Below are 26,761 nucleotides of genomic sequence, written 5' to 3'. Positions count from 1 at the left end.
TTATTAGTCAAACTGGCTTTTAGATAGAGGCACCATTATATTCCTACTATGATCCTAGGCATTTAACAATCCTGTAAAGCAGCTGCTTACAACTAGTCCAATTTTTATAAATATTTAACATTAAACATGATTCAAATGGTGTCACAGGAAATCAGGGTTCGGAATTTGACACACATGTTAAAAACATGAAAAGTAGTATTTTACAATGTGAGCAAAATTGTTGACATGTGTGTCAAATACAAAAGTGTTAAAATGTGAAAAATAATTGCTAGCACACGCAGCTCACTTGTGTTTTTTACACAATGTGTTATTAACACAAATGAAAACTACATTTCACGTGTCGAAATGAAAATCCATACATGAATTCTTATGCTCCAGAAAATCGTGCTTTTTTCAATTCAACTTACAATTCTGACACTTTAATGTCAAAAACTCATTGTGTTAAAAACACTCTGTGTAAAAAACTCGTCGTGTTAATAACACGTCGTGTAACTAACATAAATGAAATGTGTGTGTTATTTATGTTTCTACAAGTCAATAACTTTTTTTGAACTTGACACTTTGACATTTAACATGTTAATAACTCAAGTTTTTTACAGTGTGTGTTATTTTTCGAACCCTGCAGGAAATGCATTTCTCCTTCGTAATCTCTCCTTCAAAGTCAACCCAATCTTAAGTAAATATTCTACGCCCGAGGCTGAGCCTCCGCATCATCGCTGGTCGCCGGTTTCTGAGCCTTTTGTGCCTTGTCCACATAGATATTTAGGATGGCCTCGATGCCCGGATAGAGCACAAAGTTAGTGGTCCGTATTTTCTTGTCAATTAAGTATGAAGTCACCGATTCCGTGTTGAAGGCAATGTCCAAGGCATCGCTGTGCGTCACCTTATCCAAGTGCGTGCGCTGCACTTTGATCACGCAGTTCTCGAATCCATTTACTTTGATGCTAAGATCCAGATTGTACGCGGCATCGATGTCTGGCCATCGCTGGGCCAACACATCTTCGCTCCACTGCAGCTCCTGGCTGGCGGGATTCAGTCTGCCGGGAATGGCCACGAATTTGGACCACAACTCGGAGGCAAAGTGAGGAGCCATGGGTGCCAGCATGATGATCTGGGCGGCCAGAGCCCGTTCAAATTGCTTGCCATGTCGCAAAACATGCTTTGGTGTGCGCTGAAAGGTTAATAAAAGTTACTAAAGTTTCGTAAAGGGATTTGGTATAATAACTAACCCTCAGGGAATTCGTTAAGCCCTGCATTTTAGAGATAGCCACACTAAGTTGATGGGCATGGCGGTAGTTGAAGGTGGCTCCTTTTACATAAAAGTTTCGGGCATCAAACAGCTTGGCATCCTCAGCCAGGAACTCTTCGCTGGTGGGGACAATTTCCGAAGGAGTTTGATCTTCGCGAGCCTCCTGGAAATCCTGCAGGGTCAACCAAAGACGCTTCTGCCAGTTGAGGATGCCGGGAAATGCTATAAAATATAATTAATATTAATTAAGATTAATTTAATATTACTTATAAGATAATACCCACTTGCACTGGACCAATTGCGATGCGAAGTGGGCGCCACATCGGCCAGGATGATCAGTCTCGTTGTGTCCGTTCCGTACTCATTGAACATATCACTCGGTTCCACGCCATTTAACTTCGACTTGGACATCTTTTCCCAGGTCATGACCACCGGTTCTTTGGTTTCCTTCAGCACCGCCTGGTTCTTTTTGGCGTTCACAATCTCTACCTCCTTTTCAGGCACATAGCGACCGCTGCCCTTCACCCGAAAGGAGCGACCCATGACCATTCCCTGGACGAGCAGGCGGGAGAAGGGTTCGCTGGTGGGCGAGAGACCGCAGCTGTGCAGGAAGTGGTTCATGAAGCGGGCGTAGTAGAGATGCAGGACAGCGTGCTCCTTGCCTCCAATATACAAATCCACGGGCATAAAGTTCTTGGCCAGCGCGGGATCAAAGATGCGCTCGGAGTTCTGGGCATCCAGGTAGCGCAAATAGTACCAGGAGCTGTCCACAAATGTGTCCATTGTATCCGTCTCTCTACGAGCGTCTTTTTCCCCGCATTTGGGGCACTCGCAGAGGAAGGCTTCCTTGGGCGAATTCTTCGGCGGCAGCGACACTGGCAGCTGCTCCTCCGGCACTGGCACTGCTCCGCACTTGGAACAGTGAACAATGGGTATGGGAGTGCCCCAGTAGCGCTGGCGTGAGATCAACCAATCCTGCAGCTTCGAGGAAACCCGATAGCCGCCCACATTGAGGCGCGTGGCTGCCTGGAGCACCTCTTTCCGTAACAGTTCCCAGTTGGCTGGACTTAAGGCGACCTCCTCCTTGCCGGTTGAGGTGAAAGCCAGGCCGTAGGAGTCCCACAGCTCCTTGTCTTCGCTGCGGAAACTCGGCGCCGCCAGGTAAACATCGCATTTCGGGGGGAAAGTCACTTCGTCGCCAAAAAGCACGGGCATTGTGGTTCCTGAAAAAGGATTCTCGGCACTGAGACTCCTGGAATCCTCCAGCTTCGATAAATGATGACTGTTGCGAAGGACGAGAAAGGCATGTGGATCCTTCAAGTGCTCCGGATGAGCAGTCCACACCCGCAGCAAACCAGATGCGGATGTAAGCAGATTAAAAGCGTAGCCATTGCATTCTCCTATCCAGTGGCGCTGCAGGTTGATGATATCCCTCCAATCCCGCAGCGTGGGATCCTCCAGGCCGTCCAGCAGCTGTTTGGCATACGCACTCGTCCGGATGAACCACTGGCGGAGCAGTTTCTTCTCCACCTTGGCACCTGAACGCCAGGAGCAGCCCTGCGAGTCCACCTGCTCATCCGCGAGCACCGTTTTGTCCACCGGATCCCAGTTAACCAAGGCTTCATTTTGGTAGGCCAATCCATGACGATGCAGTTGGAGGAAGAGGTGCTGCGTCCATCGGTAGTACTGCGGACTGCAGGTGGACAGCTCGTGGTTCCAATCAAAAGAGCATCCCAGTCGCTTCAGCTGTTCCTTCATCTGGGCAATGTTCTGTTCCGTCCAGGAGGCGGGCTCCACGCCCCGCTGATTGGCGGCATTCTCGGCGGGCAGACCAAATGAATCCCAGCCCATCGGTTGGAAGACATTCTTGCCGCACATCCGCTGGAATCGAGCCACTGCATCCGCAATGGTGTAGACGCGCACATGGCCCATGTGCAGGTTGCCCGAGGGATAGGGGAACATGGAGAGCACGTAGTACTTGTCCACCGGCTCCTTGGGGTTGAACTGACCTCCACTGAGTTGCTCCCGCCAGTGGGATTCAATCCGGTGCTTGACATCATTGGTTAGCTCGGGATTCTGAAAGATTTCAATGGTTTTAAGGGATTCTAGAGGATATTTCTGTACCCACCTCACTTCCCGTGCAGCTTTGGGTGAGCAGTCGCCTCCAACTACTCCAGTACGCCCCTCTCCAAGGCCGCCTACTTCTCAACGCTTGCATTTTCCCGGTTTTAATTGATTAAATTGCACATTTCACAATTATTAAATAACAAAATCGTAAGAACCCACTGCACTCTACAGTCGAACAGCTGTTTTTTCGGACAGTGCTGCCACATCGATCAGAAGGCTATACTTTGCACCAAGAATTTTTGGCGGGAAGCCTTTCCGACATACTGGCAACGCTTCGCCCAGGGTTGCATTCTCAATTCCCGCTAGACTACGGCAACTCCCTCCTTTTTGCAGTGGATTTTCGCCTAGGTGGCAAGGCCAAAACTGCATTTCGCGAAAAAAAACCACACGTAATTTTTCACAGGGCGAGGCATTGTGAAAAATCCAATTGCACACATTTTGAGGAGTATTTCTGAACCGAAAACCTTTGCGGGACATGGGCGACTCCCTGGAGAACCCCGATACGTCGGTGGATCCGGTCGTGAACCTGTCCATTGCGAATTACGATGCATTCGCCAACTATCTTCGCAAGGCGGTGACCATTTTGCTGCCGGAGGAGGATTCGGAGGTCCCAGCATCGCTGAACAACGCTCTGGACGATCCCATCAACCAGGATACGATCCGGAAGTTCCTCTCCGATCCCCAGGTGCAGGCGCTCTACGTCCAACGTAATTGCATCAAAGGTAAAATCATAATTTTCGCCAGGTTGGCAAGAGAAAACTTGGGTGAAAAAATGGCACAAAATGGCGTCTTTTCGGCAGAGATAAAATGGTTGGCAAGCTTTTGAAGTATTCTTTTTTGATTAGGGAAGTTAAAAAGTTAGATTACTATGGTTTTAATGAGTCATTTCTAGTTTTGTTGGGCGTATACGCAACCAGTTTGTTAAAAATCAATTCGGCAGATGATCTGGTTTGAATTCCAATTGGAATAGGTTATTTTGTTTGGTAGTCGACGTTTGAACACCCTAGTAATTTGTCGCAGAAAATATTCATGAAATATGTTTATTTAAATGAGCTATTAAACTAAACTAGTATATAAAAAACATTTTTAAAGAACTTAATCAATCGAAAAAAACATTTCAAAGTTACATATTGTGTAGTTTTGTAAATGATAATAAGTAACTTATGTAGAACAAGAGAGAACGCTATAAAAAAGATTAAAAACAGCATACAAATTTTTAAAAAATCAAATTTACCAACACTTAAATAAAATAATGAATAGCTGAAAAAATATTTTAAATTTTATTTAAATGTAATGTAAGGAAGTTTTTATGAATTTTATACATTTAAGAATGTATAAAATTAATTCTCTCAAAATTTGAATTGAGTTCAGCATGCAAAATAACTTCCCCGAAGTAGTAATAACGAACGGCATTGAAAACTGAGCATACTTAATTAAAGGGTATGAAAACAAGTTTCTGCGCATGACGTCAGCCCATCTGACTCACTCTCCAATAACGATAGGTCGATAATTTCGCCTGCAGCGATAAATCCAAACAGCTGTTTTCGGCTTGCCGGCTTCGTTTGTTTACAAACAATGCGATTTCGCCGGTGAGTAACAGCTGTCGCCTATTAAATCAACAAGTTTTGTTTACGGAAACGACCTTGGAGGCTGCGCACACACCTTCCCCTGATTTCGATTCCGATTCGGTGACTTTGGGGCCGACATTGACATTGGCCGCAGGCAATGCCACCCGGCAGATTGGCATTGGCACCGGGGCCAACTGCGTGGGAGCAATGACATCGCCAAGGTCCAGCCTTGAGCGCACGAATTTCGAAGGTTTTTCCCTTGGCCGCTGAATTTCCGGAGGTCGTCGCCTTGATAATGAAATTATGCCAATGCCGTGCCATTGAGTCCAATGACAAATGGGGCGCAACTGAAAGTGGGTGAGGGGAGGTAAATGTGAGTTACTATGTAGTGAGTATTGGAGGTCCCATTAGGAAGTATTGGGATTATGTATAGAAGATTATAATATTTTTAATGTTCATTTGGAAATTATTGGGGACCAACTAGGAATATGTATAGGACATTATAATATTTATACCCGTTACTCGTAGAGTAAAAGGGTATATTGTATTCGTGCAAAAGTATGTAACAGGTAGAAGGAAGCGTTTCCGACCCCATAAAGTATATATATTCTTGATCAGGATCACTAGCCGAGTCGATCTAGCCATGTCCGTCTGTCCGTCTGTCTGTCTGTCTGTCTGTCTGTCTGTCTGTCTGTCTGTCCGTCTGTCCGTATGAACGCTGAGATCTCGGAAACTATAAAAGCTAGAAGATTGACATTTTGCATGCAGATTCTAGGAGTTCCTACGCAGCGCAAGTTTGTTTCAAAAGGGTGCCACGCCCCCTCTAACGCCCACAATCGCATATATACGATTTTAAAAATTTCAATATTTTGGAAAAGTAAAAATGCAGTTTTATTGTGTTTATCAATACCTATCGAAATGTAGAAGAAATTTTTTAAATCGGACCATTCGTTAAAAAGTTACGGCGGATCAAAGTTTTTCTCCATCTCTTTCGCACTCCCTTTAGCTGAGTAACGGGTATCTGATAGTCGGGGCACCCGACTATAGCGTTCTCTCTTGTTTGTATTGTAATTTAAAATGCAAATTTAAAATAAAATTTGAATATATTTTCCTAACTTTTTAACTACATTTTGCATAGAAACCATTATCTTAAAGCTAGGCAAAAATTAAAATTTTGCAATATTTTTATTTATTTTTTAGGTTAAATAATTTTGAGTTATACATTTTCTTTTTTTTGTTTAAACCTTTTACATAAGGTCTAATATATCTAACAGGGAACGTAACTGTTATAAGTTTTATTTTAAAAATCACACTTTAACAGTTATTTTCTGATTTGTAAAGTAAAACTCAAAGAATAACTGTTATTTTTTGAGTTTTATAATAAAAGTTGACAAATAACAGTTATTCGTCGTGATCAAAATAAAACTCAAACTTGATTTATGGCGATTTTGTGGGTAAACCAAATTTTAAAAAAATATAGGTAAAAAATATGCGCGGTTGCCTTTTTTAACAAATTTTTAGTAAGTTATAAAAAGCACGGGTATTATGTTTTTTTTAATTATTTCATTTTTTCAAAAATGTCAAGGGAATAACTGTTATTCATAAAAATCAAAAAATAACAGTTATTTTTTGAGTTTTATTATAAAAATCAAAAAATAAAAATCATTACGGATTTGTAAACTACAATGGCTAATAAAAATTGCGGTGTATTTAAAAAATTTTTAGGACCCTTCTAAGTGCGTGATTTTTTTGTATGAAAAATTTACAATAACAGTTATTTTCGTTCCCTGATATCTAATAATAAAAGGAATCACCCTTATATGTATGTATGATTGAAAAATGAATAAATTTAAGTGGTTTTACAAGTTAAGCAATTATTTCCATAGTTTTTACTCACACTTACTGCCCATTTCAGAGGACGACAGCGAGCAGCCAGCGGAGGGCGAGGAGGAGAAGGAGCAGGTGACCTACCAGATCAGCAACGATGTCCACTTCACCAACAGCCGCATGGCCTCGCTGGCCTGCATCAAGCGTGGCGTCGTTGTGGAGGCGGACAAGTCGATCCACTCGCAGCTGCGACTGATCAACTTCTCGGACGGATCTCCCTACGAGACGCTGCATGCGTTCATCAGCAAGTCCCTGGCTCCCTACTTCAAGTCGTATGTCAAGGAGTCGGGACGCGCTGATCGCGATGGCGACAAGATGGCTCCCTCCGTGGAGAAGAAGCTGGCGGAGCTGGAGATGGGATTGCTGCACCTGCAGCAGAACATCGATATCCCTGAGATCACGTTGACTGCCCACCAGATGGTCAACACTGTGATCAGGAAGTGTTCGGATGAGAACAGGAAGGCCAAGGTGGCTGACTTTGGCGACAAGGTGGAGGATTCCTCGTTTTTGAATCAGCTGCAGACCGGTGTCAACCGCTGGATCACCGAGATCAAGAAGGTGACCAAGCTTAACCGAGATCCGGGTTCAGGAACTGCACTGCAGGTAAGAAAGAATTAAATATTAATAACTAGACATCGGATTTTAGACGAAATCGTTTTTTTTTTAAATACAATTTTAAGCCACATTTGATTGGTTACAAATTTTACTTATTAAGTTATAAATAGATTTAGGCCAAACTTAATTAAGGTTTTTGTAAAAAAATGTTAACCAATCAAATGTGGTTTTAAATTTAATTTAAAAAAAAATTTTAGGTGAAAAAATTCGATGTCTATTAATTACCCACCATCAACCTTACACATATTAATTCCTTTGCTCTCCTCAGGAAATCTCCTTCTGGCTGAATCTGGAGCGCGCCCTCTATCGCATCCAGGAGAAGCGCGAGTCGCCAGAGGTGGCCCTCACTTTGGACATTCTGAAGCATGGCAAGCGTTTCCATGCCACCGTTTCTTTCGATACGGATACCGGGCTGAAACAAGCTCTCGCCACGGTAGCCGACTACAATCCTTTGATGAAGGATTTCCCCATCAATGACTTACTATCCGCCACCGAGCTGGAGAAGATTAGACCTGCCGTCCAGCAGATCTTCTCGCATCTGCGCAAGGTGCGGAATACCAAGTACCCCATCCAGCGGTGCCTCAAGCTCATCGAGGCCATCTCGCGGGATTTGTCGCAGCAGCTGCTCAAGGTGCTGGGCACCCGGCGTCTGATGCACATTCCCTTTGACGAATTCGAGCGCGTCATGAACCAGTGCTTCGAGATTTTCAGCTGCTGGGATGACGAGTACGACAAGTTGCAGGGCTTGCTGCGCGATATTGTGAAGAAAAAGCGCGATGAGCATTTGAAGATGGTGTGGCGTGTTTCGCCGGCGCACAAGAAGCTGCAAACGCGCATGGAGCACATGCGCAAGTTTAGGCGGCAGCACGAGCAGCTGCGCACCGTCATCCTGCGCGTCCTGCGACCCACCAAGCCTGCTGTCAGCGATGACGGGAATGCCGTGGAAACCAAGCAGCCCTACAGCTTGGACGCTGCCGATGCCAATGCCATCGAGGAGGTGAACCTGGCCTACGAGAACGTCAAGGAGGTGGACTGTCTGGATATCACGAAGGAGGGTTCCGAGGCCTGGGAGGCTGCTGTGAAGCGATACGAGGAGAAGATTGGTAATTAAGTTGTTTAAAATATTTGATTTATGACTCAATTATTATTTTATTTGCTTTGAGATTTATGGGATTTATGAATCGAACCCCAAATAAGAGTTAATGGCTTATTTATACATTATTCGAGTCAGTGTGTTAATAGAAATAATCAATTGCAAATTGAAGCGCCTTTAGAAAATTGCATCTTATTTTCTAATGCTTAGAAAATACTTAATGCGGTCAATTAAAAGACTATAATCATGAGGCCTATTGCACTTATTCTTTTAATCATTTCGAAAAGTTAAAAAATATTACAAGAAATTGTTTTTTAGTTTCTTAATTTATTAAGAATTTATTTAGAAAATACTAATATTATTTTTCTACCCACAGATCGCGTGGAAACCCGCATCACGGCCCATCTACGTGACCAGCTGGGCACCGCAAAGAACGCCAACGAGATGTTCCGCATTTTCTCACGCTTCAATGCGCTCTTCGTGCGTCCCCACATCCGTGGCGCCATTCGGGAGTACCAAACGCAGCTGATTCAGCGCGTCAAGGACGACATCGAGGCGCTGCACGAGAAGTTCAAGGTGCAGTATCCGCAGAGCAAGAGCTGCCGTCTCTCCTCGGTGCGAGATTTGCCCCCAGTGGCTGGCTCCATCATTTGGGCCCGCCAGATCGACAACCAGCTGACGATGTACTTGAAGCGCGTCGAGGATGTGCTCGGCAAGGGCTGGGAGACGCATATCGAGGGCCAGAAGCTGAAGGCCGACGGCGATAGCTTCCGGGCCAAGCTATCCATCTCGGATGTCTTCCATGAGTGGGCCCGCAAGGTGCAGGAGCGCAATTTCGGCAGCACTGGCCGCATCTTTACTATTGAGTCCACGCGTTCTCGCATTGGACGCGGAAATGTGCTGCGCCTGAGGGTCAACTTTTTGCCGGAGATCATCACGCTGGCCAAGGAGGTGCGCAACATCAAGAATCTGGGATTCAGGTAGGCGTTTTAGGTACTTTGTTTATATTTAGTTTTTAATGTAGAATATATTTCTTACAGAGTTCCACTGACCATTGTGAACAAGGCGCATCAGGCCAACCAGATTTATCCCTATGCTATTTCTTTGATTGAGAGTGTTCGCACATATGAACGCACTTTGGAGAAGGTAAGATGCGTTTTTTGAGGGCTATAATCAGACGAATTAAAAGAGATTACATAATGGATTATATTTAATTTTAATTATTAATTTTATATAGTCACTTTGACAAAAAATTTCTTATTACATTGTTATATAATACTTAAAAGCTAACAATTTTCAAAATTATTTGTTAGAGAACTATTAACATTTAATTCTTATATACTATATACATTTTTAGTTTTATTTTCTTTATTTTATTGTTTTTCGTTTTAATGAAATAATAAATATAAATAAACCTTCGATTCAATGTAATCCCTAATATTTCGTCTGATATCGGCCTTACATCTCTTTAAACACCTTTGCCCAGCTCTTACACTTAACAAAATCACACTTGTCACTCCACAACTCCTCACAAGATGCCACCATTGCTCTATTCTCTTGCATTGCTTTGTTCCCAGCGTGCAGCTTGAATTTTGCTAACCACTTTAAACACTCTACACACCCATTACCCATGATCACCCTAGTTTTACCCACGAGATTCGCTCTTCAACTAAACCAACCGAACAACCAACAACCTTTCTTTCATGCAGCTTAATAATAGGAGTCTAGCACAAAATTCTGTATTCAAGGTAGTGTCGTTTGTCCCCTTAAGAAAAGTTTGTTTATTCCTTGAACCGTAAATGCAACCACTATTTAATTTTCTAGTTTAGTTTGTTCAACTCCCGCATGCCTATAAAAGAATATATCCCAGTTATCATCCTTTTGTAATCTAAAACTAATTAAAAATGGTATCCAAAACAGATTGAAGATCGTGCTAGTATTGTTCCACTGGTGGCTGGACTGCGAAAGGATGTTCTCAATCTGGTCTCCGAGGGAATTGGACTCATTTGGGAGTCCTACAAGCTGGATCCTTACGTTCTTCGCCTGTCGGAGTGTGTGACCCAGTTCCAGGAGAAGGTAAAGTATAATAATAGAATCACTTAATTAAATTCTAATAAATAAATTAAATAATCCCATCAGGTCGACGACTTGCTGGTGGTAGAGGAGCAGCTGGATGTGGACGTGCGGTCGCTGGAGACCTGTCCTTATAGTGCCGCCACCTTTGTGGAGATTCTCTCCAAGATTCAGCATGCCGTTGATGATCTCTCGCTGCGGCAGTACTCCAACCTGAGTGTCTGGGTCACCCGACTGGACGAGGAGGTGGAGAAGAAGTTGGCCCACCGGTTGCAGGCGGGCATTCAAGCTTGGACGGAGGCTCTGACGGGCAACAAGAAGGAGGTGGACACCTCCATGGACACCGATGCCCCGGCCCAGCCCACGCATAAGTTGGGCGGAGAGCCGCAGATCCAGAATGCTGTGCACGAGATTCGCATCACTAATCAGCAGATGTATCTGTATCCCTCGATTGAGGAGGCACGCTTCCAGATAATGCAGCAATTCTTCGCCTGGCAGGCCATCGTCACCTCGCAGGTGCGTCTGCAGAGCACCCGCTACCAGGTGGGCCTGGAGAAGCCCGTCTCGCAGACGTACCGCAATTTGCTGACCAAGCTGCCCGAGGGAAAGATCCTCGAAAGCGCCTACGGGGCCATCGAGCACAAGGTGGGCGAGGTGCGCAACTACGTCGATGAGTGGCTGCGCTACCAGAGTTTGTGGGATCTCCAGGCTGATATGCTTTACGGACGGCTGGGCGAGGATGTGAACTTGTGGATCAAGTGCCTGAATGACATCAAGCAATCGCGCACGACCTTCGATACCTCCGATACTCGCAGGGCATACGGACCCATCATCATAGACTACGCCAAAGTGCAAGCCAAGGTCACTTTGAAGTACGATTCCTGGCACAAGGAAGCCCTCGGCAAGTTTGGCACCCTATTAGGCACCGAGATGACCAGCTTCCACGGCAAGGTGTCCAAGTCGCGTACTGATTTAGAGATGCAGAGCATCGAGGCGGCCAGCACTTCGGATGCTGTGAGCTTCATCACCTACGTGCAGTCGCTCAAAAAGGACATGATTGCCTGGGACAAGCAGGTGGAGGTGTTCAGGGAGGCGCAGCGCATTTTGGAGCGCCAACGCTTCCAGTTCCCAAACAACTGGCTGCACGTCGACAACATCGAGGGTGAGTGGTCGGCCTTCAATGAGATTATCAAGCGCAAGGATACGGCCATCCAAACCCAGGTGGCCAGTCTGCAGGCCAAGATCGTGGCGGAGGACAAGGCTGTGGAGACGCGCACTGTGGACTTCCTGAACGATTGGGAGAAGACCAAGCCCACGGGCGGCAAAATCCGGCCGGATGATGCCCTCCAGCAGCTGCAGATCTTCGAGAGCAAGTACTCGCGTTTGAAGGAGGAGCGGGATAATGTGGTCAAGGCCAAGGAGGCACTGGAATTGCAGGAATCGGCGGTGCCCAATAACAGCGCCGAGCGCATGAATGTGGCCCTCGAGGAGCTGCAGGATCTGCGCGGCGTCTGGAGCGAGTTGTCCAAGGTGTGGACCCAAATCGACGAGACGCGCGAGAAGCCCTGGCTTTCGGTGCAGCCACGCAAGTTGCGCCAGCAACTGGAGGCCATGATGGCGCAGCTGAAGGAGCTCCCCGCTCGGCTCCGCATGTATGAATCGTATGAGTACGTAAAGAAGCTGATCCAGAGCTACATCAAGGTGAATATGCTGATTGTGGAGCTGAAATCGGATGCTCTGAAGGAGCGTCACTGGAAGCAGTTGACCAAGCAACTGCGCGTCAATTGGGTCATCTCTGATCTGTCGCTCGGCCAAGTGTGGGATGTGAATCTGCAGAAGAACGAGGGCGTCGTCAAGGACATCATCCTGGTGGCCCAGGGCGAGATGGCACTGGAGGAGTTCCTCAAGCAGGTGCGCGAGTCCTGGCAGAACTACGAACTGGACTTGATCAACTACCAGAACAAGTGTCGCATCATTCGCGGGTGGGACGATCTGTTCAACAAGGTGAAGGAGCACATCAACTCGGTGGCCGCCATGAAGCTGTCGCCGTACTACAAGGTCTTCGAGGAGGAGGCTTTGACTTGGGAGGAGAAGCTGAACCGCATCAACGCGCTGTTCGATGTGTGGATCGATGTGCAGAGGCGTTGGGTTTATTTGGAGGGCATCTTCTCGGGAAGCGCTGATATCAAGACTCTCCTGCCCGTGGAAACCTCTCGTTTCCAGAGCATCAGCTCCGAGTTCCTTGGCCTGATGAAGAAGGTGACCAAGTCCCCGAAGGTAATGGATGTCCTGAACATCCCCGCTGTGCAGAGATCCCTGGAACGTCTCGCTGATTTACTGGGCAAGATCCAAAAGGCTCTGGGCGAATATCTGGAGCGAGAGCGAACCTCTTTCCCCCGCTTCTACTTTGTGGGCGATGAAGATCTCCTCGAGATCATTGGCAACAGCAAGAACATTGCCCGTCTGCAGAAGCACTTCAAGAAAATGTTCGCCGGCGTAGCTGCCATCCTTCTGAACGAGGAGAACAACGTGATTCTGGGTATTTCATCTCGCGAGGGCGAAGAGGTTCACTTCATCAACCCAGTGTCCACTGTGGAGCACCCGAAGATCAACGAGTGGCTGTCGCTGGTGGAGAAACAGATGCGTTTCACCTTGGCCTCGCTGTTGGCTCAGGCTGTGCAGGATATCAAGCAGTTCCGCGATGGAAAAATCGATCCTCAGGTGAGATTACAGTTTTTCCTTTATTTTATTTATTTGATTTATTTTATATATTTGATTTATTTTATTTATTTGAATTATTTTATTTTATTTTTTTTTTATGTAAGTCATTTTGACGAAAAATTGCTTATTACATTTAGATTTAATACTTAAACGCTAAAAATTATCAAAATCATTAAATTACAGAACTATTAAACATTTAATGGATAACTTTTTGTTTTTAATTAATTATTTTTTTTTATCTATAAAGTGTTTAATAGTAATTAATCCTCTGCTTTTTATAAACAGGCCTACATGGAATGGTGCGACAAGTACCAGGCGCAGATTGTGGTTCTCGCCGCCCAGATCCTCTGGTCCGAGGATGTGGAGACCGCCCTTCAGCAGGCCTCTGAGAACAACAACGCCAAGCCGATGCAGCTTGTCCTTGGAAACGTAGAGAGCACCCTAAACGTTCTAGCTGATTCGGTTCTGCAAGAGCAGCCGCCTCTGCGTCGTCGCAAACTAGAACACCTCATCAACGAGTTTGTGCACAAGAGAACCGTGACCCGTCGTCTCCTCAACAATGGAGTCACCTCACCCAAATCTTTCCAGTGGCTGTGCGAGATGCGCTTCTACTTTGATCCTCGGCAGACGGAGGTGCTGAAGCAACTGACCATTCACATGGCAAACGCAAGATTCTTCTACGGATTTGAGTATCTGGGAGTGCAGGATCGATTGGTGCAGACTCCGCTAACAGATCGTTGCTATTTGACTATGACTCAGGCTTTGGAATCCCGCCTTGGAGGCTCTCCCTTCGGACCTGCGGGCACGGGAAAAACCGAGAGTGTCAAGGCTCTGGGCAACCAATTAGGCCGTTTTGTGCTCGTCTTTAATTGCGATGAAACCTTCGATTTCCAGGCCATGGGCCGCATCTTTGTGGGTCTCTGCCAGGTGGGCGCCTGGGGCTGCTTCGACGAGTTCAATCGACTGGAGGAGCGCATGCTCTCCGCCTGCTCGCAGCAGATCCAGACGATTCAGGAGGCTTTGAAGTACGAGATGGACAGCAACAAGGAAAGCATCACCGTGGAACTGGTGGGCAAACAGGTGCGCGTCTCACCCGACATGGCCATCTTCATCACCATGAATCCTGGCTACGCTGGTCGCTCCAATCTGCCCGATAACTTGAAGAAACTCTTCCGCTCGCTGGCCATGACCACGCCAGATCGCCAGCTCATCGCCGAGGTGATGTTGTTCTCGCAGGGATTCCGCTCCGCCGAGAAGCTGGCCTGCAAGATTGTGCCCTTCTTCAAGCTGTGCGACGAGCAGCTGTCCAACCAGAGTCACTACGACTTTGGTCTGCGTGCCCTGAAATCCGTGCTGATCTCGGCTGGCAACGTGAAGCGCGATCGCATCATGAAGATCAAGGAACAGATGCGGGCACGCGGCGAAGAAAACATCGACGAGGCTTCGGTGGCCGAGAATCTGCCGGAGCAGGAGATCCTCATCCAGTCGGTGTGCGAGACCATGGTGCCCAAACTGGTGGCCGAGGATATTCCACTGCTCTTCTCGCTGCTCAGCGACGTTTTCCCCAATGTGGGCTACACGCGGGCGGAGATGAAGGGACTGAAGGAGGAGATCCGCAAGGTGTGCCAGGAGGATTACCTCGTTTGCGGCGAGGGTGATGAGCAGGGCGCCGCCTGGATGGAGAAGGTAAGGGGGCTACTCATGAATTTAGAGTGGATCGATTTAATTTCAAGAAATCGAAGGGGCTGAAAAGTAATCTCTTAACTACGCTTAGCAATTTCACTTTTGCATCAGCTTTCACTTAAAAAAAATAATTAAAAAATATGATTTCAGAGAATAATTATAATAAGTACTTAAAAAAATAATTTAAGAATATAATTTCATAGAATAATTATAATAAGTACTTAAAAAACTGATTACTTTCCACCCTTATGGTTTTTAAAAATCCCAAATCGATTTAATAATCCACATCATAACGATCATTCGCTTTAAACATGCTTACTAATCGTCAGGGACTCGGCTCCACCTGGGTGGACAAAGTAACTAAACCGGCAGGGGTTCATCCAAACTTTTACTTAGAATACCTTTAATTTCCCAGGTGCTGCAACTGTACCAGATCTCCAATTTGAATCATGGACTCATGATGGTCGGTCCATCTGGATCTGGAAAGTCCACCGCCTGGAAGACTCTTCTCAAGGCTCTGGAACGCTTCGAGGGCGTTGAGGGCGTGGCCCATGTCATCGATCCCAAGGCCATTTCCAAGGAGGCACTTTATGGAGTCCTCGACCCGAATACTCGCGAGTGGACCGATGGTTTGTTCACCCACATTCTTCGCAAGATTATCGACAATGTGCGCGGTGAGATCAACAAGCGCCAATGGATCATCTTCGATGGCGACGTGGATCCCGAGTGGGTGGAGAATTTGAACTCGGTGCTGGATGATAATAAGCTCCTAACTTTGCCCAATGGAGAGCGTCTTTCACTGCCTCCGAATGTGAGGGTAATGTTTGAGGTTCAGGATCTGAAGTTCGCCACCTTGGCCACCGTTTCGCGTTGCGGGATGGTGTGGTTCTCGGAGGATGTGCTCTCCACGGAGATGATATTCGAGAACTATCTGTCGCGATTGCGTAGCATTCCCTTGGAGGATGGCGACGAGGACTTTGTGGGCGTCATTAAGCCGGCGAAGGACAAGGAGGAGGAGGTGTCTCCCTCGCTGCAGGTGCAGCGTGATATTGCCTTGCTCCTGCTGCCCTTCTTCTCGGCCGATGGCATCGTGGTGCGCACTTTGGAGTACGCCATGGACCAGGAGCACATCATGGACTTTACCCGTTTGCGGGCACTCAGCTCGCTCTTCTCCATGTTGAACCAGGCTGCTCGAAATGTTCTCACTTTTAACGCACAGCATCCGGATTTCCCCTGCTCAGCGGATCAGTTGGAGCACTATATACCCAAGGCTTTGGTTTACTCGGTGCTCTGGTCCTTTGCTGGCGATGCCAAGCTAAAGGTTCGCATCGATCTGGGTGACTTTGTGCGCAGTGTGACCACTGTTCCTCTGCCGGGAGCCGCCGGTGCTCCCATCATCGATTACGAGGTTAACATGAGCGGTGACTGGGTGCCTTGGAGCAACAAGGTGCCTGTTATCGAGGTGGAAACGCACAAGGTGGCCTCGCCGGACATTGTGGTGCCCACTTTGGACACCGTTCGCCACGAGTCGCTGCTCTACACTTGGCTGGCCGAGCACAAACCTTTGGGTGAGCTTACTTTTTGGATATACTTTTAGATATATATATTCAATGAATTATTTTAAATTTTTTGTTTTATTTGAATGAATTAATTTGAATTTTGAGTTTAATAGAATTGAATGAATGAATGGCATGAATTCCAAAATAATTCAACCTCAAATTAATTAAATCTGCCTGAATTTTATTTACTAAGCAGTTAGCATTGATTTGTTAAAAATGTTCCACTTTTCGTTTTCAAAAGAAGGCACAAAACAAATGTGGCAAATTCAAAAAATTCATAAAAATTATTCATTGATTTATTCAATTCGAAATGAATTAGAAAAACATTCAATTTATTTCACATAGAATTGAATTAAACACGCAGGGCTCTATTACCTATTGAAAATACTCATAATTTACCCTTTCTTTCAGTGCTCTGCGGTCCACCTGGATCTGGTAAGACCATGACCCTGTTCTCGGCCCTCCGAGCTCTTCCCGATATGGAAGTGGTGGGCCTGAACTTCTCGTCGGCCACAACGCCGGAGCTGCTGCTCAAGACCTTCGATCACTACTGCGAGTACAGGAAGACACCCAATGGAGTGGTGCTCTCTCCCGTGCAGATTGGCAAGTGGCTGGTGCTATTCTGCGATGAAATCAATTTGCCCGACATGGATAGCTACGGCACACAGCGGGTGATCTCCTTCCTGCGGCAGCTGGTGGAGCACAAGGGCTTCTATAGGGCCAGCGATCAGGCTTGGGTTTCCCTCGAACGCATTCAGTTTGTGGGCGCTTGTAATCCGCCCACTGATCCCGGTCGCAAGCCGCTCTCCCATCGATTCTTGCGGCATGTTCCTATTATCTATGTGGATTACCCGGGAGAGACGTCGCTAAAGCAGATCTACGGCACCTTCTCGCGCGCCATGTTAAGATTGATGCCTGCTTTAAGGGGTTACGCGGAGCCCTTGACCAACGCCATGGTGGAGTTCTATTTGGCCTCACAGGATCGCTTCACCCAGGACATGCAGCCGCATTACGTGTACTCCCCTCGTGAGATGACCCGCTGGGTGCGAGGCATTTGCGAGGCCATCCGCCCGTTGGATTCCCTGCCGGTTGAAGGATTGGTGCGCCTCTGGGCTCATGAAGCCTTGCGTCTGTTCCAGGATCGACTGGTGGACGACTCGGAGCGAAGGTGGACCAATGAGAACATCGATTTGGTGGGCCAAAAGCACTTCCCTGGCATTAACCAGGAGGAGGCCCTGCAGCGACCGATCCTCTACAGCAACTGGCTGAGCAAGGACTACATGCCGGTGAATCGCGAGGAGCTGCGCGACTATGTGCGTGCCCGCTTGAAGGTCTTCTACGAGGAGGAGCTGGACGTGCCACTCGTGCTCTTCGACGAAGTGCTCGACCATGTGCTGCGCATCGATAGAATCTTCCGCCAGCCACAGGGTCATCTGCTACTCATTGGAGTTTCGGGTGCAGGAAAGACCACGCTCTCAAGATTTGTGGCCTGGATGAATGGCTTGTCCATTTTCCAAATCAAAGTGCACAACAAGTACACAAGCGAGGACTTTGACGAGGATTTGCGTTGCGTTCTCCGCCGTTCAGGTTGCAAAGACGAGAAGATTGCCTTTATTCTGGATGAATCCAATGTTCTGGACTCTGGCTTCCTAGAGCGCATGAACACTTTGCTGGCCAACGGCGAGGTGCCTGGATTATTCGAGGGCGATGAGTACACCACGCTGATGACGCAGTGCAAGGAGGGCGCCCAGCGCGAGGGTCTCATGTTGGATTCTAGCGACGAACTGTACAAATGGTTCACGCAGCAGGTGATGCGTAATCTGCACGTCGTCTTCACCATGAATCCCTCCACCGATGGACTTAAGGATCGAGCGGCCACTTCGCCGGCTCTCTTCAATCGTTGTGTCCTCAATTGGTTCGGCGACTGGTCGGATTCGGCTTTGTTCCAAGTGGGCAAGGAGTTCACCACGCGTGTGGACCTGGAGAAGCCCAACTGGCATGCTCCCGACTTCTTCCCATCCGTCTGCCATTTGGTGCCTGCGAATCCCAGTCATCGCGATGCGGTGATCAACTCGTGTGTCTATGTCCACCAGACTCTTCACCAGGCCAATGCTCGATTGGCTAAGCGGGGAGGTCGCACCATGGCGGTGACTCCACGTCACTACCTCGACTTTATCCATCATTTCGTCAAGCTGTACAATGAGAAGCGCAGCGATCTCGAGGAGCAGCAGCTGCATTTGAACGTCGGTCTCAACAAGATCGCTGAAACTGTTGAGCAAGTGGAGGAGATGCAAAAGTCGCTGGCTGTCAAGAAGCAGGAGCTGCAGGCCAAGAATGAGGCTGCCAATGCCAAGCTCAAGCAGATGTTCCAGGATCAGCAGGAGGCCGAGAAGAAGAAGATCCAGTCGCAGGAGATCCAGATTCGTTTGGCAGATCAAACGGTGAAGATCGAGGAGAAGCGGAAGTACGTGATGGCCGATTTGGCTCAGGTGGAACCGGCTGTTATTGATGCACAAGCAGGTGAGTCCATCGGGCGGGGATTTATAAAAGGGCGGGCAATTCAATTAGTTAGTAATATAATTAGTTATATCTTTAATTACTTAATGATAATGAAAATTTCCAAGAAAATTATTAAGGGAGTTGGGTGAACAAAATTATTGGATAAAATTCCCACACTCAAAAAATAAATCGCCCTGAATTGTAGAAAATCGTCTATGGATTTGCTCACTGGCGATTTTTTCTTTGAAAAAAAAAAAAAATTTCTACTGTAAAGAAAATTTTCTTCAAAATAATCAAAACGTATTAAATTTAAGAAATTTTCCAGAAATATAGAAAAAAATCGCCAGTAAAGCAAATCCATAGGCGATTTTCTAAAAAAATTTTGAGTGCATAAAATGTATATATTGCTCATATCCTGTACTTTAAATTTAATTACTTGTGTTCAATTTTGACCCCACCCAAACACCACCCACTATTAAAATTCGACAGCCGTTAGCTCGATTAAAAAGAAACACCTGGCTGAAGTTCGGTCTATGGCCAATCCGCCGGCCGTGGTTAAATTGGCCCTGGAGTCTGTGTGCGAGCTGCTCAACGAGAGTGCCACCGACTGGAAGGCCATTAGGGGCATCCTCGTTAAAGACAGCTTCATCTCCTCGATCGTTAACTTGGAGACTGACAAGATCACGTACGCAACTCTTTCTCTCTAGCATCACGATATCATCATCAGCACTTCACAATCAGTCTATTGTCTAAAACTTATTAAATCGATGGATCCCTTGATCCCTATCATTTGAATATAATCTCCATTCGTACCACCCATAACTACAATATACTCTATATACCATATATACAAGCAAACACCAAAGCATACGCAATGCACTGGCCAAACTACCATAATAACCCTTATAATACTACCCTATAATATCCTTAATATATTGATAAGTGATATATGACGTGTATTAAGTTGTCTCTTCTGTGTGTGTGAAACTAAAGACAGAAATGTGTAGGTGGAATATGATTAATATAGGTTTAGGTTTATTCGGTTCCCCGAATTCTTTGTACTCTTGCAGGGAATGTTAAAATTTGATTGAATAACTTAATAGTTAATATATAAAAAGAACTATGTTCTATAAGATTCTTATAATTATAATAAGAAAAATCTCTTATAGAATTTAAAACTCGATCTTTATAACTGTGCAAGGGTATGAATTATTTTTAACCATCAGCCGTAAACCCTGATGAAGGTCCAGGTGCAAGGAACCCTGACGGTCCTCAGTAATTAACTTTAGATGGTAAAGCTAGCCTAATTTTATAACCATAGTTAAGTGCAACGTTGTGCTCAACCCGTATATTAATTCTGATCCCTCATGTTAACCAACCAACCCACCAATACCGATCAATCAATCAACACAGCGGTCAAGTCGATCCGCAAGCAACAGCTCGTTGAGGTGCGAACCATGGCTAATCCGCCATCGGTGGTCAAATTGGCTCTCGAATCGATCTGCCTGCTGCTGGGCGAGAATGCGACCGATTGGAAATCGATACGCGCCGTGATCATGCGCGAAAATTTCATAAATTCAATTGTATCTAACTTCGGTACCGAGAACATAACGTAAGCATGAAACAAATTACTTTTATCGACCTTAATTCCTGTTCTTGTTGATGTTATTTTGTTGATGTTATGCCTTAGTTTCGAGTGTAGAAATTGGTTTTCCCTTGAGTTGTTGATTTCGTTGTTACTTTTTTTTGTATGTAGTTCTAGTTTGAATTGTTCAAGCGAGCTGCCTTATGGTTTGTAAATATATTTGAACTTTCTAATGATTTTTACCTGAATTTCAAACTAATTTTGGTTATTGGCTCTAACTTTTCGTTAATTTTTCTCCTTGGTTTTGGTCAAATTTATCGCTGTTTCATAGTAATCCGACTGCTTTGCTTGCTTAATTCATTCAAATAACGGACTAAACTCCGGTCTTTTATTGTTAACTAATGTAAGAATTGTATTAAAACAGCGATGATGTGCGCGAGAAGATGAAGTCCAAGTATTTGAGCAATCCGGATTACAACTTCGAGAAGGTTAATCGCGCCAGTATGGCTTGTGGTCCTATGGTTAAATGGGCCATTGCTCAGGTGAGATTTATTTAAAATTATTTATAAACATTTTTAAAGATATCGTATGTATATCGTAATTAAAATATTTTTGTTGCTTTTATAAATTAAAATATTAAAAAACCCTTTTTTGATATTTAATCGATAATCATCTTTAACATTATACTGGATTTCATGTATTAATCGATTTTTTTAAACCCAGATCGAGTACGCTGACATGTTGAAGCGTGTGGAGCCCCTGCGCGAGGAGTTGCGCTCCCTGGAGGAGCAGGCCGACGTAAATCTGGCCAGTGCCAAGGAGACCAAGGATTTGGTGGAGCAACTGGAGCGCAGTATTGCCGCGTACAAGGAGGAATACGCCCAGCTGATCTCCCAGGCGCAGGCCATTAAAACCGATCTGGAGAATGTCCAGGCGAAGGTGGATCGCTCGATTGCTCTGCTCGCCAGTTTGAACATTGAACGCGAACGCTGGGAGTCCACGAGCGAAACGTTCAAGTCCCAGATGTCCACCATTGTGGGCGATGTGCTGCTCTCGGCGGCCTTCATCGCCTACGGTGGCTACTTTGATCAGCACTACCGGTTGAACTTGTTCACCACCTGGTCACAGCATCTGCAGGCGGCCAGCATTCAGTACCGCGCGGATATCGCTCGCACCGAATACCTATCGAATCCCGACGAGCGACTGCGCTGGCAGGCCAATGCCCTGCCCACGGATGATCTGTGCACGGAGAACGCCATTATGTTGAAGCGCTTCAACCGCTATCCGCTGATCATTGACCCGTCTGGTCAAGCGACCACTTTTCTGCTGAATGAGTACGCCGGCAAGAAGATCACAAAGACCTCGTTCTTGGACGATTCGTTCCGCAAGAATCTGGAGTCCGCCCTGCGTTTCGGCAATCCGCTGCTCGTTCAGGATGTGGAGAACTATGATCCTATTTTGAATCCCGTGCTTAACCGGGAGCTACGTCGCACTGGCGGTCGTGTGTTGATCACCCTCGGCGACCAGGACATTGATCTGTCGCCCTCCTTCGTCATCTTCTTGTCCACACGCGATCCCACCGTGGAATTCCCGCCAGACATTTGCTCCAGAGTCACGTTCGTCAACTTTACGGTCACACGTAGCTCGTTGCAGTCACAGTGCCTCAACCAGGTGCTCAAGGCCGAGCGTCCGGATATCGATGAGAAGCGCTCGGATCTGCTGAAGCTTCAAGGAGAGTTCCGCCTGCGTTTGCGCCAGCTGGAGAAGAGCCTTTTGCAGGCGCTCAACGATGCCAAGGGCAAGATTCTAGACGACGATTCGGTGATTACTACATTGGAGACGCTCAAAAAGGAGGCTTATGATATCAACCAAAAGGTGGATGAAACGGACAAGGTTATAGCTGAAATAGAAACGGTGTCGCAGCAATATCTGCCTCTATCGGTGGCTTGCAGCAACATCTACTTCACCATGGACAGCCTGAACCAGGTGCACTTCCTCTACCAGTACTCACTCAAGATGTTCTTGGATATATTCTCCACTGTTTTATACAACAATCCCAAACTGGAGGGCCGAACGGATCACTCGGAGCGTCTGGGCATTGTGACCAGGGATCTTTTCCAGGTCTGCTATGAGCGTGTGGCTCGCGGAATGATCCACAATGATCGTTTGACTTTCGCACTGCTCATGTGCAAGATTCATCTAAAGGGCACCTCGGAATCGAATCTCGATGCCGAGTTCAACTTCTTCCTGCGGAGTCGCGAGGGTCTGCTTGCGAATCCCACTCACGTGGAGGGACTTTCAGGCGAGCAGATCGAGAGCGTCAATCGACTGGCCACGCGGCTTCCCATTTTCCGCAAACTCCTCGAGAAGGTGCGTTCCATGCCCGAACTGGGCGCCTGGCTGCAGCAGAGCTCCCCCGAGCAGGTTGTCCCCCAGCTGTGGGACGAATCCAAGGCACTCAGTCCGATTGCCAGCTCCGTGCATCAGTTGCTCTTGATTCAGGCCTTCCGACCGGATCGTGTGATTGCCGCCGCCCACAATGTGGTCAACACTGTGCTGGGCGAAGACTTTATGACCAATGCCGAGCAGGAGCTGGACTTCACGGCAGTGGTGGACAAGCAGTTGAACTGCAATACGCCGGCGCTCCTCTGCTCGGTGCCTGGTTTCGATGCCTCCGGAAGAGTGGATGATTTGGCTGCCGAGCAGAACAAGCAAATCTCCAGCATTGCCATTGGATCCGCCGAGGGATTCAATCAAGCTGAAAGGGCTATCAATATGGCCTGCAAGACTGGTCGCTGGGTTCTCCTGAAGAACGTCCATTTGGCTCCCCAGTGGCTAGTGCAGTTGGAGAAGAAGATGCACTCGCTGCAGCCGCACTCCGGCTTCCGACTCTTCCTCACCATGGAGATCAATCCCAAGGTGCCGGTTAATTTACTGCGTGCTGGTCGCATTTTTGTGTTTGAGCCACCACCGGGCATTCGCGCCAATCTGCTGAGGACTTTCTCCACGGTTCCAGCCGCCCGCATGATGAAGACGCCCAGTGAGCGGGCTCGCCTCTACTTCCTGCTCGCCTGGTTCCATGCCATCGTTCAGGAGCGTCTGCGCTACGTGCCCCTCGGCTGGGCCAAGAAGTACGAGTTTAATGAGTCGGATCTGCGCGTGGCCTGCGATACACTGGACACCTGGATCGATACGACGGCCATGGGACGTACGAATCTGCCGCCCGAGAAGGTTCCCTGGGATGCCCTGGTCACCCTGCTGTCGCAGTCCATTTACGGCGGCAAGATCGACAACGATTTCGATCAGCGTCTGCTGACTTCGTTCCTCAAGAAGCTCTTCACCGCCCGCAGCTTCGAGGCAGACTTTGCGCTGGTGGCCAATGTGGATGGCGCCTCTGGTGGACTGCGTCACATCACCATGCCCGATGGCACGCGTCGCGATCACTTCTTGAAGTGGATTGAGAACCTGACCGACCGGCAGACGCCTTCCTGGTTGGGACTGCCCAACAATGCGGAGAAGGTGCTGCTTACTACACGTGGAACCGATTTGGTCAGCAAGCTGCTGAAGATGCAGCAGCTTGAAGACGACGATGAGTTGGCCTACAGCGTGGAGGATCAGGAGCAGTCAGCGGTGGGCAAAGGCGAAGATGGACGGCCATCCTGGATGAAGACGCTGCACAATTCAGCCACCGCTTGGTTGGAGTTGCTGCCGAAGACTCTGCAGGTGCTCAAGCGTACGGTGGAGAACATCAAGGATCCTTTGTATCGCTACTTTGAACGCGAGGTGACCAGTGGTTCGCGATTGCTGCAGACGGTGATCCTGGACCTCCAGGATGTGGTGCTCATCTGCCAGGGTGAGAAGAAGCAGACCAATCACCATCGTTCGATGCTCTCTGAACTCGTAAGAGGCATCATTCCGAAGGGCTGGAAGCGCTATACCGTTCCTACTGGCTGCACCGTCATCCAGTGGATCACGGACTTTAGCAACCGTGTGCAGCAGCTGCAGAAGGTATCGCAGCTGGTGTCGCAGGCTGGAGCCAAGGAGCTGCAGGGCTTCCCCGTCTGGCTGGGCGGTCTGCTCAATCCGGAGGCCTACATCACGGCCACCAGGCAGTGCGTGGCCCAGGCGAACAGCTGGTCGCTGGAGGAGCTCGCCCTGGATGTGACCATCACAGATGCTGGCTTGAAGACCGATCAGAAGGACTGCTGCTTTGGGGTCACTGGACTCAAGCTGCAGGGCGCCCAGTGCAAGAACAACGAGCTGCTGCTGGCCTCCACCATCATGATGGATCTGCCGGTGACCATTCTCAAGTGGATGAAGTGGGTTTTAGCTTTCTGGAGTATTGAATCTTTATTAATTCTTTAATTTCTCATAGGATCTCCTCGGAGCCACGCATCAGCAAGTTGACTTTGCCGGTTTACTTGAATTCCACGCGTACGGAGCTGCTCTTCACCGTGGACTTGGCCGTGGCTGCTGGACAAGATTCGCACAGCTTCTATGAGCGAGGAGTCGCCGTTTTGACTTCCACGGCTTTGAACTAAGTGATTAGCACAAGATATTAAACTATAAACCTACATATTACCCCCGATAATATCTTTATCTATATCGCTTCAGAAAAAGTTAAAAACTTTATAAATTTTATAATTTTGAGATTTAAAATCCTTCTTTAAAAGTTAAATGATTTAAAACGTTACCTTTTTTTTATAATGTTCCTTAAAAGTCTGCATTTAATTTTAAAAACCCTATCTATTGTTAAAGTAATTTTGAAAAGTCTTTTAAAACTCCCTTAAAGCTTCATAAAATATATTTACTCATAGCAACCCCAGTTAAATCTTTCCATTGGATGAAATCCGGCTCCTAAAAATGTTGGCGCTTCTCCGGCCAGCTTTTTGGCTTGGAAGCGGCCTTTGTGGCTACCACATGGCGGTGCCCTTTCCGCAGCAGAGGAGCGAGACCTCCCTGGTCCTGGTGGACGAGGCGCGTCGTTTCATCCAGGATTGCCTGCTGCGAGTGGGAGTTTCCGCCTCCAAGGTGCGAAGTATAAGCGAATTCCTCGTTGTGGCCGATTATCGAGGGAACTTTGGCAACGGACTGAATCGCCTGGATTACTACCTCAGTGATCTGCAGCGTGGACATGCCCGGGTGGATGCAGAGCCATGTATTATCAGCGAAACAGTGGCCACTGCCCATGTGAACGGCAACTCCGCTCTGGGCGTCCTTGTGGGCAACTTTTGCATGGATCTGGCGGTGCAGAAGGCTCAAACGGCGGGCATTGGATTCGTGGTGGCCCAGCAATCGCATCACATCGGAATGGCAGGCTGGTTTGCTTTTCGGGCTGCTGTCAAGGGATTGGCCGGCATGGTGATGTCCAATTCGGCTCCCACGATGATGGCTCCCGACGCCAAGTCGGCCAGCATTGGCTCCAATTGTCTGGCCTTTTGTGTCAAGGGAAAGGAATATCATTTTGTGTTGGATATGGCAAGTAGTGTAAGGGATATTGGAGCTATTGAATGGGCTTGGGCGAATGATGAGTATATTCCGCATGGCTGGGCGGCGAATGAGGGAGGCTTCTCCACTTGCTTTCCCAGCTTGGCGCTGAGGACACCGCTACTCTTCCCCGCCGGCGGTCACAAAGGATATTGCCTTTCAGCCATGATTGATCTTCTGTGTGGCGTCCTCTCGGGCGCCCAATATGCCACCCACATACCGCTGGACCAAAAGCAACCCTCGAACTTAGGTCAAGTTTTCATTGCCCTCGATCCCGAATTCTTTTTACCCAACTTTATGGAACGCCTGGATGACTTTTGTGGTCGCATTCAGGATAGCCAGCCGGCGGATGAGTCGGAACCCATCCGTTTACCCGGCGAACTGGAGCGAATGCACATGAACTACGTGGAGGATTTGCGGGCATTGCCCTATCCCAACAGCCTTTTGACCAAGTACAAGGACATTGCGGACAGGCTCTGTGTAAAGCCCATCGAGTTGGCTTTCGAGCGGTGTCAGTCCAGGAAGAGCTTTTAGTCTTATACCCGTTAAATGTTGGGGAAATTTCAATAAACTGTTATTTTTTGTTGGGGGGGTTTGCAGAAAGCGCCCACTGTA

At 47.4% G+C, this 26,761-nt stretch overlaps 3 protein-coding genes across 4 annotated transcripts; 2 read left to right on the top strand and 1 right to left on the bottom strand.

The window, feature by feature from the left end:
- Nucleotides 1–3,758, bottom strand: LeuRS-m (Leucyl-tRNA synthetase, mitochondrial). Its single transcript, XM_017158835.3, has 4 exons — nucleotides 3,378–3,758; nucleotides 1,534–3,325; nucleotides 1,230–1,471; nucleotides 1–1,171 (listed from the first exon to the last, which is right to left on the bottom strand). The coding sequence occupies exons 1-4, from the start codon at nucleotides 3,465–3,467 to the stop codon at nucleotides 686–688; spliced, it is 2,610 nt and encodes an 869-aa protein (XP_017014324.2). The 5' UTR covers nucleotides 3,468–3,758; the 3' UTR covers nucleotides 1–685.
- Nucleotides 3,737–25,536, top strand: Dhc64C (dynein heavy chain, cytoplasmic). 2 transcript variants are annotated; one of them, XM_070214491.1, is made up of 14 exons: nucleotides 3,737–4,098; nucleotides 6,860–7,434; nucleotides 7,715–8,549; nucleotides 8,916–9,519; nucleotides 9,580–9,685; nucleotides 10,460–10,615; nucleotides 10,679–13,333; nucleotides 13,619–15,019; nucleotides 15,432–16,584; nucleotides 16,987–19,095; nucleotides 20,488–20,686; nucleotides 21,084–21,201; nucleotides 21,383–24,978; nucleotides 25,035–25,536. In XM_070214491.1, exons 1-14 carry the CDS (start codon nucleotides 3,852–3,854, stop codon nucleotides 25,198–25,200), a joined length of 13,920 nt encoding a protein of 4,639 aa, XP_070070592.1. In that variant the 5' UTR covers nucleotides 3,737–3,851; the 3' UTR covers nucleotides 25,201–25,536. The 2 variants fall into 2 exon arrangements, with proteins under 2 accessions (XP_070070592.1, XP_070070593.1); XM_070214492.1 differs by lacking the exon at nucleotides 20,488–20,686 and adding an exon at nucleotides 19,564–19,759.
- LOC108068893 (uncharacterized oxidoreductase YjmC) lies at nucleotides 25,471–26,761 on the top strand. The gene has a single exon (XM_017158725.3). The coding sequence runs from the start codon at nucleotides 25,523–25,525 to the stop codon at nucleotides 26,678–26,680; it is 1,158 nt and encodes a 385-aa protein (XP_017014214.2). The 5' UTR covers nucleotides 25,471–25,522; the 3' UTR covers nucleotides 26,681–26,761.

The sequence above is a fragment of the Drosophila takahashii genome, chromosome 3L (genome assembly GCF_030179915.1).
Source record: "Drosophila takahashii strain IR98-3 E-12201 chromosome 3L, DtakHiC1v2, whole genome shotgun sequence".
NCBI classification, from domain to species: Eukaryota; Metazoa; Arthropoda; class Insecta; order Diptera; family Drosophilidae; genus Drosophila; species Drosophila takahashii.
The sequence above is the reverse complement of the archived record's forward strand: the minus strand, read 5'-3'. Positions and strand labels throughout refer to the sequence as shown.

What these genes read in the sequence shown, in the direction of transcription:
- Dhc64C (XM_070214491.1), top strand. Translation starts at nt 3,852, where the DNA reads ATGGGCGACTCCCTGGAGAACCCCGATACGTCGGTGGATCCGGTCGTG. An exon ending in GCGATACGAGGAGAAGATTG is followed by an intron (nt 8,550 to 8,915) that starts GTAATTAAGTTG and finishes TTCTACCCACAG; the next exon opens with ATCGCGTGGAAACCCGCATC. An exon ending in TTCGGTACCGAGAACATAAC is followed by an intron (nt 20,687 to 21,083) that starts GTAAGCATGAAA and finishes GTATTAAAACAG; the next exon opens with CGATGATGTGCGCGAGAAGA.
- LOC108068893 (XM_017158725.3), top strand. Translation starts at nt 25,523, where the DNA reads ATGTTGGCGCTTCTCCGGCCAGCTTTTTGGCTTGGAAGCGGCCTTTGT.
- LeuRS-m (XM_017158835.3), bottom strand. Translation starts at nt 3,467, where the DNA reads ATGCAAGCGTTGAGAAGTAGGCGGCCTTGGAGAGGGGCGTACTGGAGT. An exon ending in TCGCAATTGGTCCAGTGCAA is followed by an intron (nt 1,472 to 1,533) that starts GTGGGTATTATC and finishes TATATTTTATAG; the next exon opens with CATTTCCCGGCATCCTCAAC. An exon ending in GCTTAACGAATTCCCTGAGG is followed by an intron (nt 1,172 to 1,229) that starts GTTAGTTATTAT and finishes TTAACCTTTCAG; the next exon opens with CGCACACCAAAGCATGTTTT.